The 14,308-nt window shown below is 37.3% G+C and overlaps 1 protein-coding gene across 1 annotated transcript in view; it reads right to left on the bottom strand.

The window, feature by feature from the left end:
* The window catches only part of LOC131479419 (centrosomal protein of 128 kDa-like), a 59,332-nt gene that overhangs the window by 24,610 nt on the left and 20,414 nt on the right, over window positions 1-14,308 (bottom strand). Inside the window, exon 7 of the mRNA XM_058659929.1 lies at window positions 12,574-12,690. Within this exon, the coding sequence (XP_058515912.1) occupies window positions 12,574-12,690 (117 nt within the window). The remainder of the gene's footprint in view (window positions 1-12,573; window positions 12,691-14,308) is intronic.

Here is a 14,308-nt window from a genome sequence, read left to right as displayed (position 1 = left end):
ATGGAAACCAACGAAAACCCAGATACAAATGTCCAAAACTTATGGGACACTGCCAAAGCAGTGTTACATGGTAAGTTTATTGCAATTAGCGCGCACGTCAAAGCTCAAGAAAGGCAACAAATGCAGGAATTAAGGACACACCTCCAGGAACTGGAAAAGCAACAGCAGAAGGACCCCACAAACAAGAGGAAACAAGAAATTATCAAAACAAGGCAAGAACTAAATCAGAAAGAAATTAAAAAAACCATTCAGAAAATAAATGAATCAAAAAGCTGGTTCTTTGAGAGGATAAACAAAATAGATACCCCACTGGTCTGACTGACAAAGAAAAAACAAGACAAAGCAAGAATTAGCAGCATCAAAGATGAAAAAGGCAACATAACAACAGACACTACTACCATTAAGGAAATAATTAGAAATTATTACAAAGAACTATACACCAACAAATCCGATAACCACTTGGAAATGGAAAGATTCTTAGAATCCCACCACTTACCAAAACTCACCCCAGAAGCAACAGAAGACCTGAATAAACCCATTACCGAATCAGAAATAGAATCAGTGATTAAAGAGCTCCCAACAAAGAAAAGCCCAGGCCCAGATGGTTTTACCACAGAATTCTACAAAACATTCCAACCAGAGCTAACCCCAATCCTTTACAAGCTCTTCAAAACAATAGAAAAGGAAGCAGTTCTTCCAAACTCATTCTATGAAGCCAATGTCACCTTAATCCCCAAACCGAACAGAGAATTAACAGAGAAGGAAAACTACAGACCGATCTCCCTGATGAACGTTGACGCTAAGATTCTCAACAAAATCCTAGCCAATAGAATACAAAAAAACATCAGACAGATCATCCATCCAGACCAAGTAGGTTTCATCCAGGGAATGCAGGGATGGTTCAACATAAGAAAATCCATAAATGTGATACATCACATCCAAAAACTGAAAAACAAAAACCATATAATAGTATCAATAGATGCAGAAAAAGCCTTCGACAAAATTCAACACCCCTTCATGTTAAAAACCCTAACCAGGGTGGGGATAGAAGGAACAATCCACAACATAATCAAAGCAATATATGAAAAACCCAATGCCAGCATCATACTAAATGGAGAAAAACTGGATCCCTTCCCACTGAGATCTGGAACAAGACAAGGCTGCCCACTACCACCACTGCTATTCAATATAGTCCTAGAGGTACTTGCAGAAGCCATAAGACAAGACAAAGAAATCAAAGGAATCCAAATTGGAAATGAAGAAGTCAAGCTCTCACTATTCTCAGACGACATGATTCTCTACATAGAAGAACCAAAAAACTCAATACAAAGACTCCTAGAACTCATACGAGAATTTGGCAGAGTGGCAGGATACAAAATTAATGAACAAAAATCAATAGCCATGGTGTATGCAAATGGCCGCAAGATGGAAGAAGATCTAACCAACAAGCTACCATTCAAAATAACAGAGAAAAGCATGAAGCATCTGGGAATAAATTTAACCAAAAGCGTAGATGACCTTTATGAAGAAAACTACAAAACACTCAAAAATCAAATAGAACAAGACCTCGAAAGATGGAACAACATCCCATGCTCCTGGATAGGCAAAATTAATATCATCAAAATGTCTTTACTACCAAAAGCAATATATACATTCAATGCAATCCCAATCAAATTACCCACAGCATTCTTCATCGAACTGGAAAAAATGATACACAGATTCATCTGGAAACACAAAAAACCACGGATAGCCAGAACCACTCTGAAGAACAGGCACTTAACAGGGGGAATCACAGTACCGGATCTATGGACATACTATAGGGCAGTGGTCATCAAAACAGCCTGGTACTGGCACAAAGATAGAGAGGAAGATCAGTGGAGCAGAATAGAAACAACAGATGGAAACCCACACAGATACAGTCAATTAATCTTCTACAAAAAGACAGACAACAACCCAAGCAAATGGAAAGGTCTGTTCAATAAATGCTGTTGGGACAACTGGTTGATAGCCTGCAGAAACAAAAAGATAGACCCACATCTCTCACCATACACCAAGATCGAATCTAAATGGATAAAAGACCTAAACCTACATCCAGAAACCTTCAAACTTTTGGAAGAAAATGTTGGAAACACCCTGGAACACTTAGGGGTAGGCCCTCACTTCCTAAAAAAGACTCCAAATGCAGTAGAAATCGAGACCAAAATAAACAATTGGGACCTCATCAAACTAAGAAGCTTCTGTACAGCTAGAGAAACAATCAACAAAGTAAAAAGGCAACCTACAGAATGGGAGAAGATCTTCGCACACTACATAGGAGATAGAGGGCTGATCTCCAGAATATACAAAGATCTCCAGAGAAACCAAAACACCAGAACAAACAAACTGCTCAAGAAATGGGACGGGAAATGGGCAAACACTTCACAAAAGAACAAACCCAAATGGCAAACAAGCATATGAAAAAATGCTCAAGCTCCTTGGCAATAAGGGAAATCCAAATGAAGACAACAATGAGGTACCACCTAACTCCAGTAAGGATGGCACACATACATAATACCACCAACACTTGCTGGCGAGGCTGTGGGGAAAAGGGAACCCTTCTCCACTGCTGGTGGGACTGCAGACTTGTACAGCCTCTATGGGAATCAGTTTGGCGAATACTCAAACAACTGAAAATCAGCATACCATATGATCCAGCAATAGCACTCCTAGGAATATATCCAAAAGATCTCCTACACAAGAAACCAACATGCACGCCTATGTTCATAGCAGCACTATCTACATTCGCAAAAACCTGGAAGCAGCCAAAATGCCCATCAATAGAAGACTGGATAAGAAAGCTATGGTTCATCTACTCTATGGAATACTACTCAGCTATTAAAAAAAACGAAATGCAGTTCTTTGTGGACAAATGGGCCCGACTGGAATCCATCATGCTAAGAGAAATGAACCAATCCCAAAAGGTTAAATACCACATGTTCGCCTTAATCTGAGATGAAAAGATGACAACTTGAAAGATAGTACCTGTATATTGTAATATTAGTGCAATCTCTAACAACCTGTATCCAATGCAATAAGATAATGCGATATAATCTATAAACCAACAATTAATGTCAGAATACTTAAGATCTACATCAAAAAAGTGTAAAACCTACTATACCCTCAATACGCTATGTTAACCGGTAATGGGGAGGGAGTGCAGGGAAATCTTTCAAGACCATAAAAAGAGTGAGAGAAAAAAAAGTACAATATAGCTTATCAAGGTCAAATCTGGTATTTCATAGACAGCAGACTCAATGCGGCACTAAACAACAATAAAACTACTATACCAATGCATGAGGGGGGAATCGGGTGCGATCCTGACAACCTCTTAACAGGAGGTCATGTGCGTGGAGCAGGGGAGCACTCCAGAGTGGAGCAGGTGGTAAGGAGGAAGCTTGGATCCCAACCATGAAGACTCCCAGATCTTCAACACAAACTACTAATACGAGCAACAAGGACTATACCCCAACTGCCAAGGAGGCCACAGGGAATTGGATGCCCTCGGAGGCCGAGTACTCTGAGGTCACCCACCCCCAACTGGAGCTCCCGCAGGGGATGGAAGAAGTCCAAACACTACCGTGCAGAAACCAACGTCATCAGAAAGACAGCCAGAAGCCCTGAGTGGTCAGCAGAAACAGAAGAACAATTAATGTCCTTCAGGACCAGGGAGGAGAGCTTTCTCTGCTCCGAGCCTGGCTCCACCTCTGGACCCCCGCCCTCCCTCGCAGTGACCATCGGGATCGCTTCAAAAACCCCTCACAGCAAACAAACAATCATACAAACTAAAAAAAAAAACAAAAACAAAAACAAAAAAAACCTCTAAAATAAATAGACAAACAACAGATAGTAGAGCTTGAAATCTGACAGGAAAGAGCTGGCATGGATTGGCTCATGCCTTGCTGGGTGGGACACAAAGATTGGTCACTCCTCACCATGGTGTTGAGGATTTCCCTGCACACCCCCCCCCAAAAAAAATGTTCTGCACCTTAAATGTTGACAAATATCTTGTTAGAGTTACAAGCCAGTCTGGATTATCCCAAAATCTGCCAAGATCAACAAAATTATACTTCAACACAACAAATGGCTAAATACTAAAATGAAATAGACATGAGACAGCTGAATGGTACCCTGTGGCCTTTTCGGGGTATATAGCAGCCGGTCCGGTCCTGTATATAAACTAAAATTGAGATGTCAATGAGCTAATCATAGGTTGTGGTTAGGACTTGTTTTTTTTTGTTATTTTGTTCTTTGTTTTTTTTTTTTTTTTTTTTTTCTTTAACATACTGGTTACTCAAAACTATGTCAATTCCATAATATTGCAAATTGCTGTTGATGTTATATTGGGACTCTTAATTGACTGTGTTGATATTATACCAGCTCTGACTCGGACCAGAAATGGTCTCCCCAAGAAACTGTTCAACCCATCTGGACAACAAGTAGCTGGACTCCATGCTTAATATATGTTTGTAAGGAAAGAATCTTGATTGAATTTGAACTGTAATGCTGCATCAAGGTGGAGGAATCCACCAGGGGGGAGGGGAGAGGGAGGGGAGGGGGATTCCCAAAGCCTATGAAACTGTCATATAATGCTAAATATTAATTAAAAAAAAATAAAAAAAAATAAAAAAATAAATGTATGTTATGAAAAAACAATGAATGATTTCAACTTTTTGTACAAAAATAAATGTAACTCCATCTTTCTGAGATCTTTTTGAAATACCTTCATAGTACTAAAATAAAATATTCTGTAATCTAATGAGACACTTCTTAATATCAGAAAGATAATATGGCTTGTAAAGACTATTTCTGTAGCATCAGCGAACTAGCCAGAAATTAGCGATGTGAATGGAAATTCATATCAAGCTGAGAGAGAGATGCTCCAAAATGCCTGTCAACTTCTCTTCTGCAGGATTTTTGTTTTTTGCTAGAAGCCATTTTAGCATCAACCAAAATAAAATGCAAGAAACCAGAGTACAGGCTAAAGAAGAGAAGTAGGAGCTAAATAATCTGCTTAAGAATAAATGTGAGCTGGCCCGGCGGCGTGGCCTAGCGGCTAAAGTCCTTGCCTTGAAAACCTCGGGATCCCATATGGGCGCCAGTTCTAATCCCGGCAGCTCCACTTCCCATCCAGCTCCCTGCTTGTGGCCTGGGAAAACAGTTGAGGATGGCCCAAAGCTTTGGGACCCTGCACCCGCGTGGGAGACCCGGAAGAGGTTCCAGGTTCCCGGCATCGGATCGGCGCGCACCGGCCTGGTGCGGCTCACTTGGGGAGTGAATCATCGGATGGAAGATCTTCCTCTCTGTCTCTCCTCTTCTCTGTATATCTGGCTTTCCAATAATAATAAAAATAAAAAAAAGAATAAATGTGAGCTACTTGTTTGGAAGAACCACACAAAAGGGTAAGATTAAGCACCTTTCAAACAAGTTGACAGGTACAAAAGGGGAAAGAAGAGGAAACTGGAGCTCCAAAATCCCCAAGTTAGTTCAGGCTTTGTGGCTTGAATCTCAAGGTTCAGGGTACTAGATAGAAATATAAATTAACCAGAATTGCAATGAATCCTAAAATAACTACAAAAATTATTTGCTACCAAATAAATTGAAAAATAAATACAAGATCAGTAAAAGAAAAATAAACAGCAATTGCACACAAAGAGAAACTGACTGTAATCGGGGTGAGGGGACAATGGTGTGCAAAAGATAGTGGTTATGCAACAGCAAAGACATGGAAATTCAGATCCTATAAAGACAGGCATGAATAAAGTAATCTTGGTACATTTACTTCATAGAATACTACACAGCCACTAACAAGAGTGAAAGTCTACCATTTGCAACAAACGGGTCACAACTGGAGACTATTATGCTCAGTGACATAAGTCAGATTCCAAAGGACAAAAACTCTGATACACAGCAACATTCAGGCAAAATACATAAAAATAGTATATATATTCATCTACAGAACAATATAATGGAGATTAGTATACCAGGAAATAAAGACACATTGCAGTATGTATCTCTGCTCCTGAAAAACAGGAGGACTCCCAATGAAACTGCTAATATCCCTTGATAATAGGGTACTAGATTTCCTACCTCTATCTATACCCACACTTACATAGCAGAGTGTTGGATTTGTCACTGTTGCTAAAGGATATGAGAGGAAATACTGGCAGGGCAGGGGCAAGATTGGGTTGAGAGGAGGAAGGAGGGAAATCCTTATACCCACAAAACTATGACATGGAAAATCACAAAAATACATAATAAAATTAATAAAATAAAAATTGTAATAAAAAGGGTAGTGGTTATTATAAAGAAAGTGATAATTAGGAGAAGGTTACTGAGACCAAAATTTAGAGAAAAAGCAGCTTCGGCACACTTACATACAAACATGAATAGTAGGAAAAGGTATGAGAACAAATGATTCCAGTAAAATAAAATGAACTCTAATATTAAATTATAGTTTCCATTTTATAGTGTGTGTGTGTGTGTGTATGTGTGTGTGACATTTCTTCCATTGAAAGTGTGAGGGAGGGAATACAAAGGAAGATTGAGAGAAAGGAAGGAAAGAAAAACAGAAGGGACTATTAAAAATAAAGCTACCAAATAAACACAGAAATGAGTGTTTTGATTTCAAATACAGCAAATGTTTTAATATATAATACTCAGTGTGTCATATTTTTCAGTAGTATGAAGCAATATAATTTAAAGCCTAAATTTACAAACAGCTAGAATAATTAGATATTTTTCAGCTGCAACACCTGTACCAAGTATGTTTTTAGGAAGCTCTCAGAGCTGAGAGTATATATTTTGTAAAGAATCATTTCTCAAAGTTTTGACAACTTTAATAAAGAAGGCCTACCAGTTTGCCATTGATAGTTCAATACTGATGACTAGTGGTCAAAATATATAACACAATTAAGTATCAAGTACTTCAACCAAATTTGAAATATTTAATGCAAACTTAGTAGAAAATTTAAAAAAAAGAAAAGATGTTATCCTCAAACATCTAGAAAAACACAAAGGAAAAAACTATACCTTCAAAATCCTTTTAAATGTCTTTTCAGCTCATTAAAATATATAGGAAAACAAAAATCAGCATTGACTGTTGACCTGTAAGGAACCAACTCCATCAAGTGTCATTCACATAGCTCAGTATTTCAAAGGAAACTTATTTGTAGATTAAGGTTTCAGGGCAACTCCTATTCTAGACCTTTGTTGCGCACCAAAAATCTGAAATCCAACAGTTTTTACTCTTTAGTGTAATTTGAAAAACAGTGGCCTACTATTAAAAGTATTTTAATAGAATACATCTCTGTTTAACTTTTTTTCTGTTTAATTTTTAATGAATTCTTTTGTATTTTGGCTACATCGTCAAGACAACTACATGTTAAATGTCAGGGAAGTTAAGATTGGTTAACCTTCACTGAGAGCAGTAGGATAAAAACATGTAAAAATCTTAGGTAGAAAGCTAAAATTCTATATGTGGCATACTATTCATTTATTTGTAACAATACGCATGCTGTCAGCAAGGGTTCACTGAGCAGTAGGCGCCGACAGCGTCCAGGGCGCTGATGTACTTATTCCAGAAACACAGACAAACAGGAGAATCCTTCCAGTGGAGTTCACATTCTTGTGGAAGACAATGAAATCAGAAAAAAAATCATACTGCGTTATGTGTTATTTTTTAATAATTACTATGATATGAAAGTGAACAAGAAATAAGGTGGCAGGAAAGTTCTCTTTAAAGAAAGCAGCAACTAAAACTGAAATATTGGGATAAATTATGCTGAATAGGAAAAAACGAGTTCCAGTTAGACCCTGAGAAGAGCCCTCTGTGACTAGAACACAGATTTCTTGGGACAATTTGTAAATATGTAAGCATGAATGTGCCTAAAAACTCATTGAAATAGAACCAAAAACTAAATTTATTTAGGTGTAAAAATAAGCAAATTCTTTACATGAGAGGGGTCTTTAAACATTTCATAAAAAAAACATGCATTCTAAAAAAATGCATAAATTCCAAAACATTGTATCAGAACTCACTTATATGTTTGAAGCATAATACTATGTTTAAAAGTTTAGAATAACCAATTAAATACTGCAAACGTAATCTAAAACTTGAAAGCAGAGTTAAAAAAAAAAGAGTAAATCTCTCATTTCAACCCAACAGAAAGAAGAAACAGGAAAACAATGCAGAGGCGGGGTTAGAAAAAGAGAAACCAGATGATGAAAACACCCTCAAATTCATCAGTTATCAGACGAGATCGGGCGCGTTCAGGGTGGTATGGCCGTAGACCATCAGTTATCATAGTGAATAGAAACTGATTCACCCAGGCACTCAAACATATTAACAGGTGAGGTCTTCTTACGGTTAGCCATGTTCACAAGAAATACAGAAAAAACTAAAAGGGAGAATTCAAATGAAGATTAAAATTTAGATACCATGCAATCAATAACTCCCAAAATAACTGACAACGAAGCAATTAGATTATATATCCAAGAAACCACTAATACAAAGTAGATAAGGCAAAATTAAAATTGTAGAGAGAAACTTAGATTAAAACTTAATTACATTAACACTTGAATTAAAATCTCTTAAAGGGAGATTTTAGACTGATATTTAACATATCCAGCATAGCCTTCCCTCAATTAATGGCCAGTGATTTACTCCATAAATGGGAGTAAGAAGCTGAGAGCATCAGTAGGTCACTACAGAGCAGCTGACTTGAACCCACACACTTCGTCTCCCAGGTAAGTGACATCCTGCCATTTTTAATGGATTTCCTAATCTCTCAACAGCTTTAAGAGTCATGATTTTCACTTTGCAGAGTCAAAAGAGCCTAGTGATTAAAACTCAAAATCCACTTTCTCACCTACTGATTCAGTATCTCACTACAGCAAGAGAAAAAAATCACTATTATCATACAGCACAGGAATTTTCAAGCTACTTTTCAAATTAAAAAAAAAAATCAAGCTGTTTCTCTCAAAAATCATGACCATTCCAGAGGAGTCTACGCTGTTTCACCTGGCCGCAGGAAAGGGTACCAGCCTAAATTAAGTCTTCTAAAAATATTTAGGTCAATGTTGAAAGTGACAAAATTTGAAATTAACCATTGCTTATCACTGGTTATCTTCTTTGTAGTCAGAGAGGGGATTTCAAATCGCAGCATGAGCTTTTAGCCAAACTGACAACCACAATGCAAATATTCAGGCTCTGGTTGCTCAAACCACAATGCAAATATTCAGGCTCTGGTTGCTCAAGAATCAGGGTGGGAAGCAAACTTCCTTTTTCTTCTCTTTTTTGTGCATTCCACAGGCAGTAAAGAAAATAAGTACGGAAAATTTCTCTAATTTTTTTTTGCAAAAAGAACAATCATCTCTTCAGTACTATTCTTATGCTTACCAGATGCAATTTGCTTTGAGAACAAATATATAAAAATCAAGGTTAAGAGAAAAAAGAAACCCCCATGCTGTGTCTAATTATTCAACAATGTATCCTCTTTAAAGTAATTACCTGCTGAGTATGCCTCCTTTTATGAAAGAGAAAAGTGAAATTTTTAACAAAAAGGAGTTTTCTATCAGCTCACATTATATTTTCACGGTTATAATTTTTGTTAGAAATTTCAATTGGTAGTGTGTCCTTATGCTAAAACAAAAAGTCTGCAGATCAATAAAGGTTAATGATCTGTGTGTGCATAAACACATTTTTAGAAAAAGCATGTGGCAGAAAAAAACAGTTTCAATTTCTTAATTTTTTTCTGGTTTTTAATTACTGCAATTTATGCACAGATCAAAAAACATTTGAAGGAAATTTCAACAAATTTTCTAAAATGACAGTTACCATTTATAGATGCACTTAAATGAAATCTACAAATCCACACCAAGAGAAACAAAGTTCTATATAATAGGATCCTATAAATGAAGAAGGAATGACGGAGGTTATTTAAAAAAAAATCACAATTTGGCATCAACAACAGTATTAATTGTTTCAGACAGGAGACAGTGATAAATATTGAATTCAGAGTATGAAAGAATGACCAAAAAAAAAAGGGAATTTTCAAGTCTCAAAAAGTCTCCCCATCAAATAAATAAATAAAATGGAATAGCAATAACTTCACATTGGAGAAACCTGGTAAGCAACAAAACAAAAAATGTTCAGTGTTCTGCAGTAAGGTAACCAATGCAACTTCTGATACGATACTGTATTTGTCAATTTTTTTTTACACTAATACTGAAATATCTGAAAAGTGCCACTGAGGAAGGTAAAAGATTTACTTCCACTGAACTAGGGGCAAGATACCCAGTGACCTCAAAACCTCCCACTGGGTCTTCCTTCTAAATTTGTTTTCACCCATTAATGTTACTCCACTAAGACAAGACTTTGGTGACCACGTTCCCAATACACTGGCCTTTGGAGAACATTGAAACCATGACATACTACGGGAGGGACATAATAATTACCTGAGCTTCCTGCCATAAGTTCACAACTTAAATCGAGGCATAAATCAACATCATCAAACCAAAGTGAAAGATAATCTACAAAATAACTGAAAAGTTTTCCAAATCAAAGGAGACTAAGGAGACATGATGAAAGTTTCACTTGAGCCTGTATTTTATCCTGGATTGGAAAATTTGCCTAAAACTTACAGATTAAATCAGAGTACTGAATTGGAGACAATTTCTTGATTTTGATTACTGCACTGTGACTATAGAAACATATATACTTCATCTACTCCATGGAATACTACTCATCTATTAAAAAAAAACAAAATGCAGTTCTTTGTGGCCAAATGGGCCAAACTGAAAAACCATAATGCTAAGGGAAATGAACCAATCCCAAAAGGTTAGATACCACATGTTCGCCTTAATTTAAGATGATATGATGCTAAGCATAACATGTTATGTTATGGATGTTATGTCATATGTCGTGTATAAACTAAAATTGAACTGTGAATGGGGGATCACAGAAAGTGGTTAAGAAATCGCATTTATTTTTAACATGTTGACTGCTCAATACCATGTCAATTAATTCCATAATGATGTTAATTGTTGCAGATGGTATGTTAGTGCTTTTATTTGACCGGGATGATACTCTGCTTTCTCTGCCCTCAGACCAGAGAGGGTCTACCCAATAAGTAGTTGGACTTGACTGGACTATAAGATGTTGGGCTCTATGCTTGGCATATACTTGCAAAGAGGGAATTTCAACTGAACTTGAACTATGGTTGTGCAACAAGGTGGAGGAACCCACCATGGGGGGAGGGTGGGGGGAGAATCCCAGATTCTATGTAATTACAACACAATGTAATTAATGAATAAATTTAATAAAAAAAGAAACATATATACTAAATTTGTTAAAAGTATTTATTTAGGCATGCGAGTCTGGGTTGGTGTCAGGTTAAAACCAACAGCTACAACATCAGCATCCTATGTAGGCACCGGTTCAAGTCCTGTTGGCTCCACTTCACTTATACTTCCCTACTAATGGCCTAGGAAAACAGGGGAAAATGGCCCAAATTATTGGATCCCTGCATCCCTGTGGGAAATTCAGAAGCTTCTGGCTCCTGGCTCCAGGCTCTTGGATCCAGTATTCAGACCAACCTATCATTGGCCACTGGGATCATTTGGAAAGCAAACAGTGGACACGAGATGTCTGTCTTTATCCATCTCTGTATTCCTCAGTAACTATCCCTTTGAAACAAATAAAAAAATCTATGTCTGCAACTTACTCAAAAGTGTTTCAGAACAAAATAAATAAACATATATATTATAAATATACACTAAAAACAGGGCAAGTTTTGTGAAAATATGAACATTGAGGGAATCAAAGTAAAGGTATACAGGAATTCTTTCTTTTATTTTTAACTGGACCTTAAGTCTGAAACATCAAAATGAAAAGTGGATATAAGGGAAATCATTCTCCATTTTCGAAAGGTTTGACAGTAGCCAATTTCAAGGGCAGGCAAGCATTTCCTATAAAGGGCCAGGCTGTCAATTGTTTAGGCCTTCTGGGCCCAGACATTTCCTTTGACAACTGCTCAGCTATGCCTTCCAGTCACCGAAAGCTCCTCCAGGCAATATACAAATTAAGAGGGGTGGTTGTGTTCCAATAGATAGTCACAAAAAGCAGACAGTGAGCTATAGTTCAATGACCCCGATCTAATCCATGCTCAGAAAAATTAATCGGAGCAATTATACCTACAGTTAACATTCTCTGAGTACATGCCAAGCACTATGGCAAGAGCTTTAGCGGCAACGACGTACACCAATCTGAAGAGGTAGATACTAGCATCCTCTCCATGTTCTGGAGTACCAAGAGAAATGAGAGAATTGGCCAAAGGTTAGACGGACAACACAAGTATGAAACCAGGAAGGTCTGATTCTATAGACTGAACTGTAACAAATATAACTTCTATACTTCTCGCCTGGGTTGAATTATTATCACATGCAACAACAGAGGAAATATTTCCATTTTGGCAGAGACTAAATAACTATCCAAATGAAATAGCTACGTCCCAAAAGAAGCGTTTTTTTACAAACCTCCTGTAGCTGCAAGGACATAAGACCCAGCTGATCTTGACGTCTTTCCACCAGCTCTCTTTCTGTACGCATCTCTCTTTCAATTTCCTGAAGCCTTCGCTCCACCCGATCGGAAACCTTAAATATGAATGAAGAAAAAACAAGGACATTGTCCAATGAGAAAAAAGACCAAGTAAACTGAGGAGATTATTTTAAGCCAAATATGCCACTGCCTGAACCATTTAAGACTAAATTATTTGTATAATTCTTTCTTAAGAAACTTAAGGGAACTGGCACAAAATTAATTAAAAATTTAAAAAGAAAGTAATCAATCGTCTCCAAATGATCCATTCCCAGTCCCAAAGACACCCTCCAGTGTTTCAAACGACAATATGACAATTGCAGAGTTCCAAGTTAAACAAAATACACCAGAAAAGAATTCTTTCTGGTGATACAGCCAGAAAATGACCATTGTGTCAACAAGTTGACTTACTACCTAAAAAAAAGTAAACAGAGGGGCCAGCATTGCAGCACAAAACACCACTACTTGTGAGGTCAGCATCCCATTTAAAAGTACCAGAGTGAGTCCCAGCTACTCTGCTTCCAGTTAAAAATCTCTGCTAACGTGCCTAAGCAGCCAAGCCTATGACGGCCCAAGCGCTTGCCCGATTTTCTGACCTTCCTGATTGCCATTTGCAATCCAGGATGAAGTTCCTGGATTCTGGCTTCCACCTGGCCTAGACAGGGCTGATGACACCATTTGGGAAGAAATAAGTGGACACAAGATCCCCCCTCTCTCTGCTACACTACCTTTCAAATAGATAAATCAGTCTTTAAAACCTGTACTATCTACTGAGTTTCTTCTTCATTTTTATTGGCCATGAACATGACCTGCCTAGGAAGGTGCTGATGTGTATGTTTACGTTGAGCAAATAATTAGAAGTGTGTTCATTAATTTTTCAATCTTTCCTCCTTGATCTGCTAAAAATAAGTTGTAAAACAAAACAAAAAAAAAAAAACTAAGGTCAAACTTAATTTGGATCTGATGGGCTCTCTGGCAAGATTTTCCTTACTATAAATTAGGCAAATTGAAGCACATATTGTCTATATTATAATGACCCCCTACATAAAATTTACACTTACGCCACAATGTATGTATTTGCAGCAGAAACACACAGAGAAAAGAAAATATTTGATACTTTGCTTTAGAAAGCCACAAATCACAGCTCTATTGCATAAAAAATCCTGCTACCACCTCTGTGCTCAACATTAAGGAAAAGCCTGGGCCAGGAGAGACCTTCTCGGGAAATACTTTAAACTGGATTATGTTGTTAGCTGCACAAATTTACTACCAAGTTTACTCATAAGTTTGCCAAAAAATAATGAATTATACACTTAAACAAAATTAACTTTGCCATAATTTTTCTAGGAATGTATAGCTTAGATTATTTGAGAAATGTGGAAGCATGTTCAATTAGACCACAAAGGTAAAGCAAAAGTACCTATCAAAAATTAGCTTAATTGACTAAGACTGGTAAGTCATAGATAGATATCCATAGTTACGACAACATATTAATGTTAAAAGGCATGGTATGTGGAATAAACTATATGAGTGAAGGGTAAGCCCTGTGGCATAGAGGGTAAATCCACTGCTTGGGACCATACGGGTGCCAGTTCAAGACCCAGCTACTCCACTTCCAATCTGGCTCCCTAATAATGTGCCTGAGAAAGCAGCAGCAGACGGCCCAAATGATGG

Source organism: Ochotona princeps, unplaced genomic scaffold (genome assembly GCF_030435755.1).
Source record: "Ochotona princeps isolate mOchPri1 unplaced genomic scaffold, mOchPri1.hap1 HAP1_SCAFFOLD_140, whole genome shotgun sequence".
Lineage (NCBI taxonomy): Eukaryota > Metazoa > Chordata > Mammalia > Lagomorpha > Ochotonidae > Ochotona > Ochotona princeps.
The sequence above is the reverse complement of the archived record's forward strand: the minus strand, read 5'-3'. Positions and strand labels throughout refer to the sequence as shown.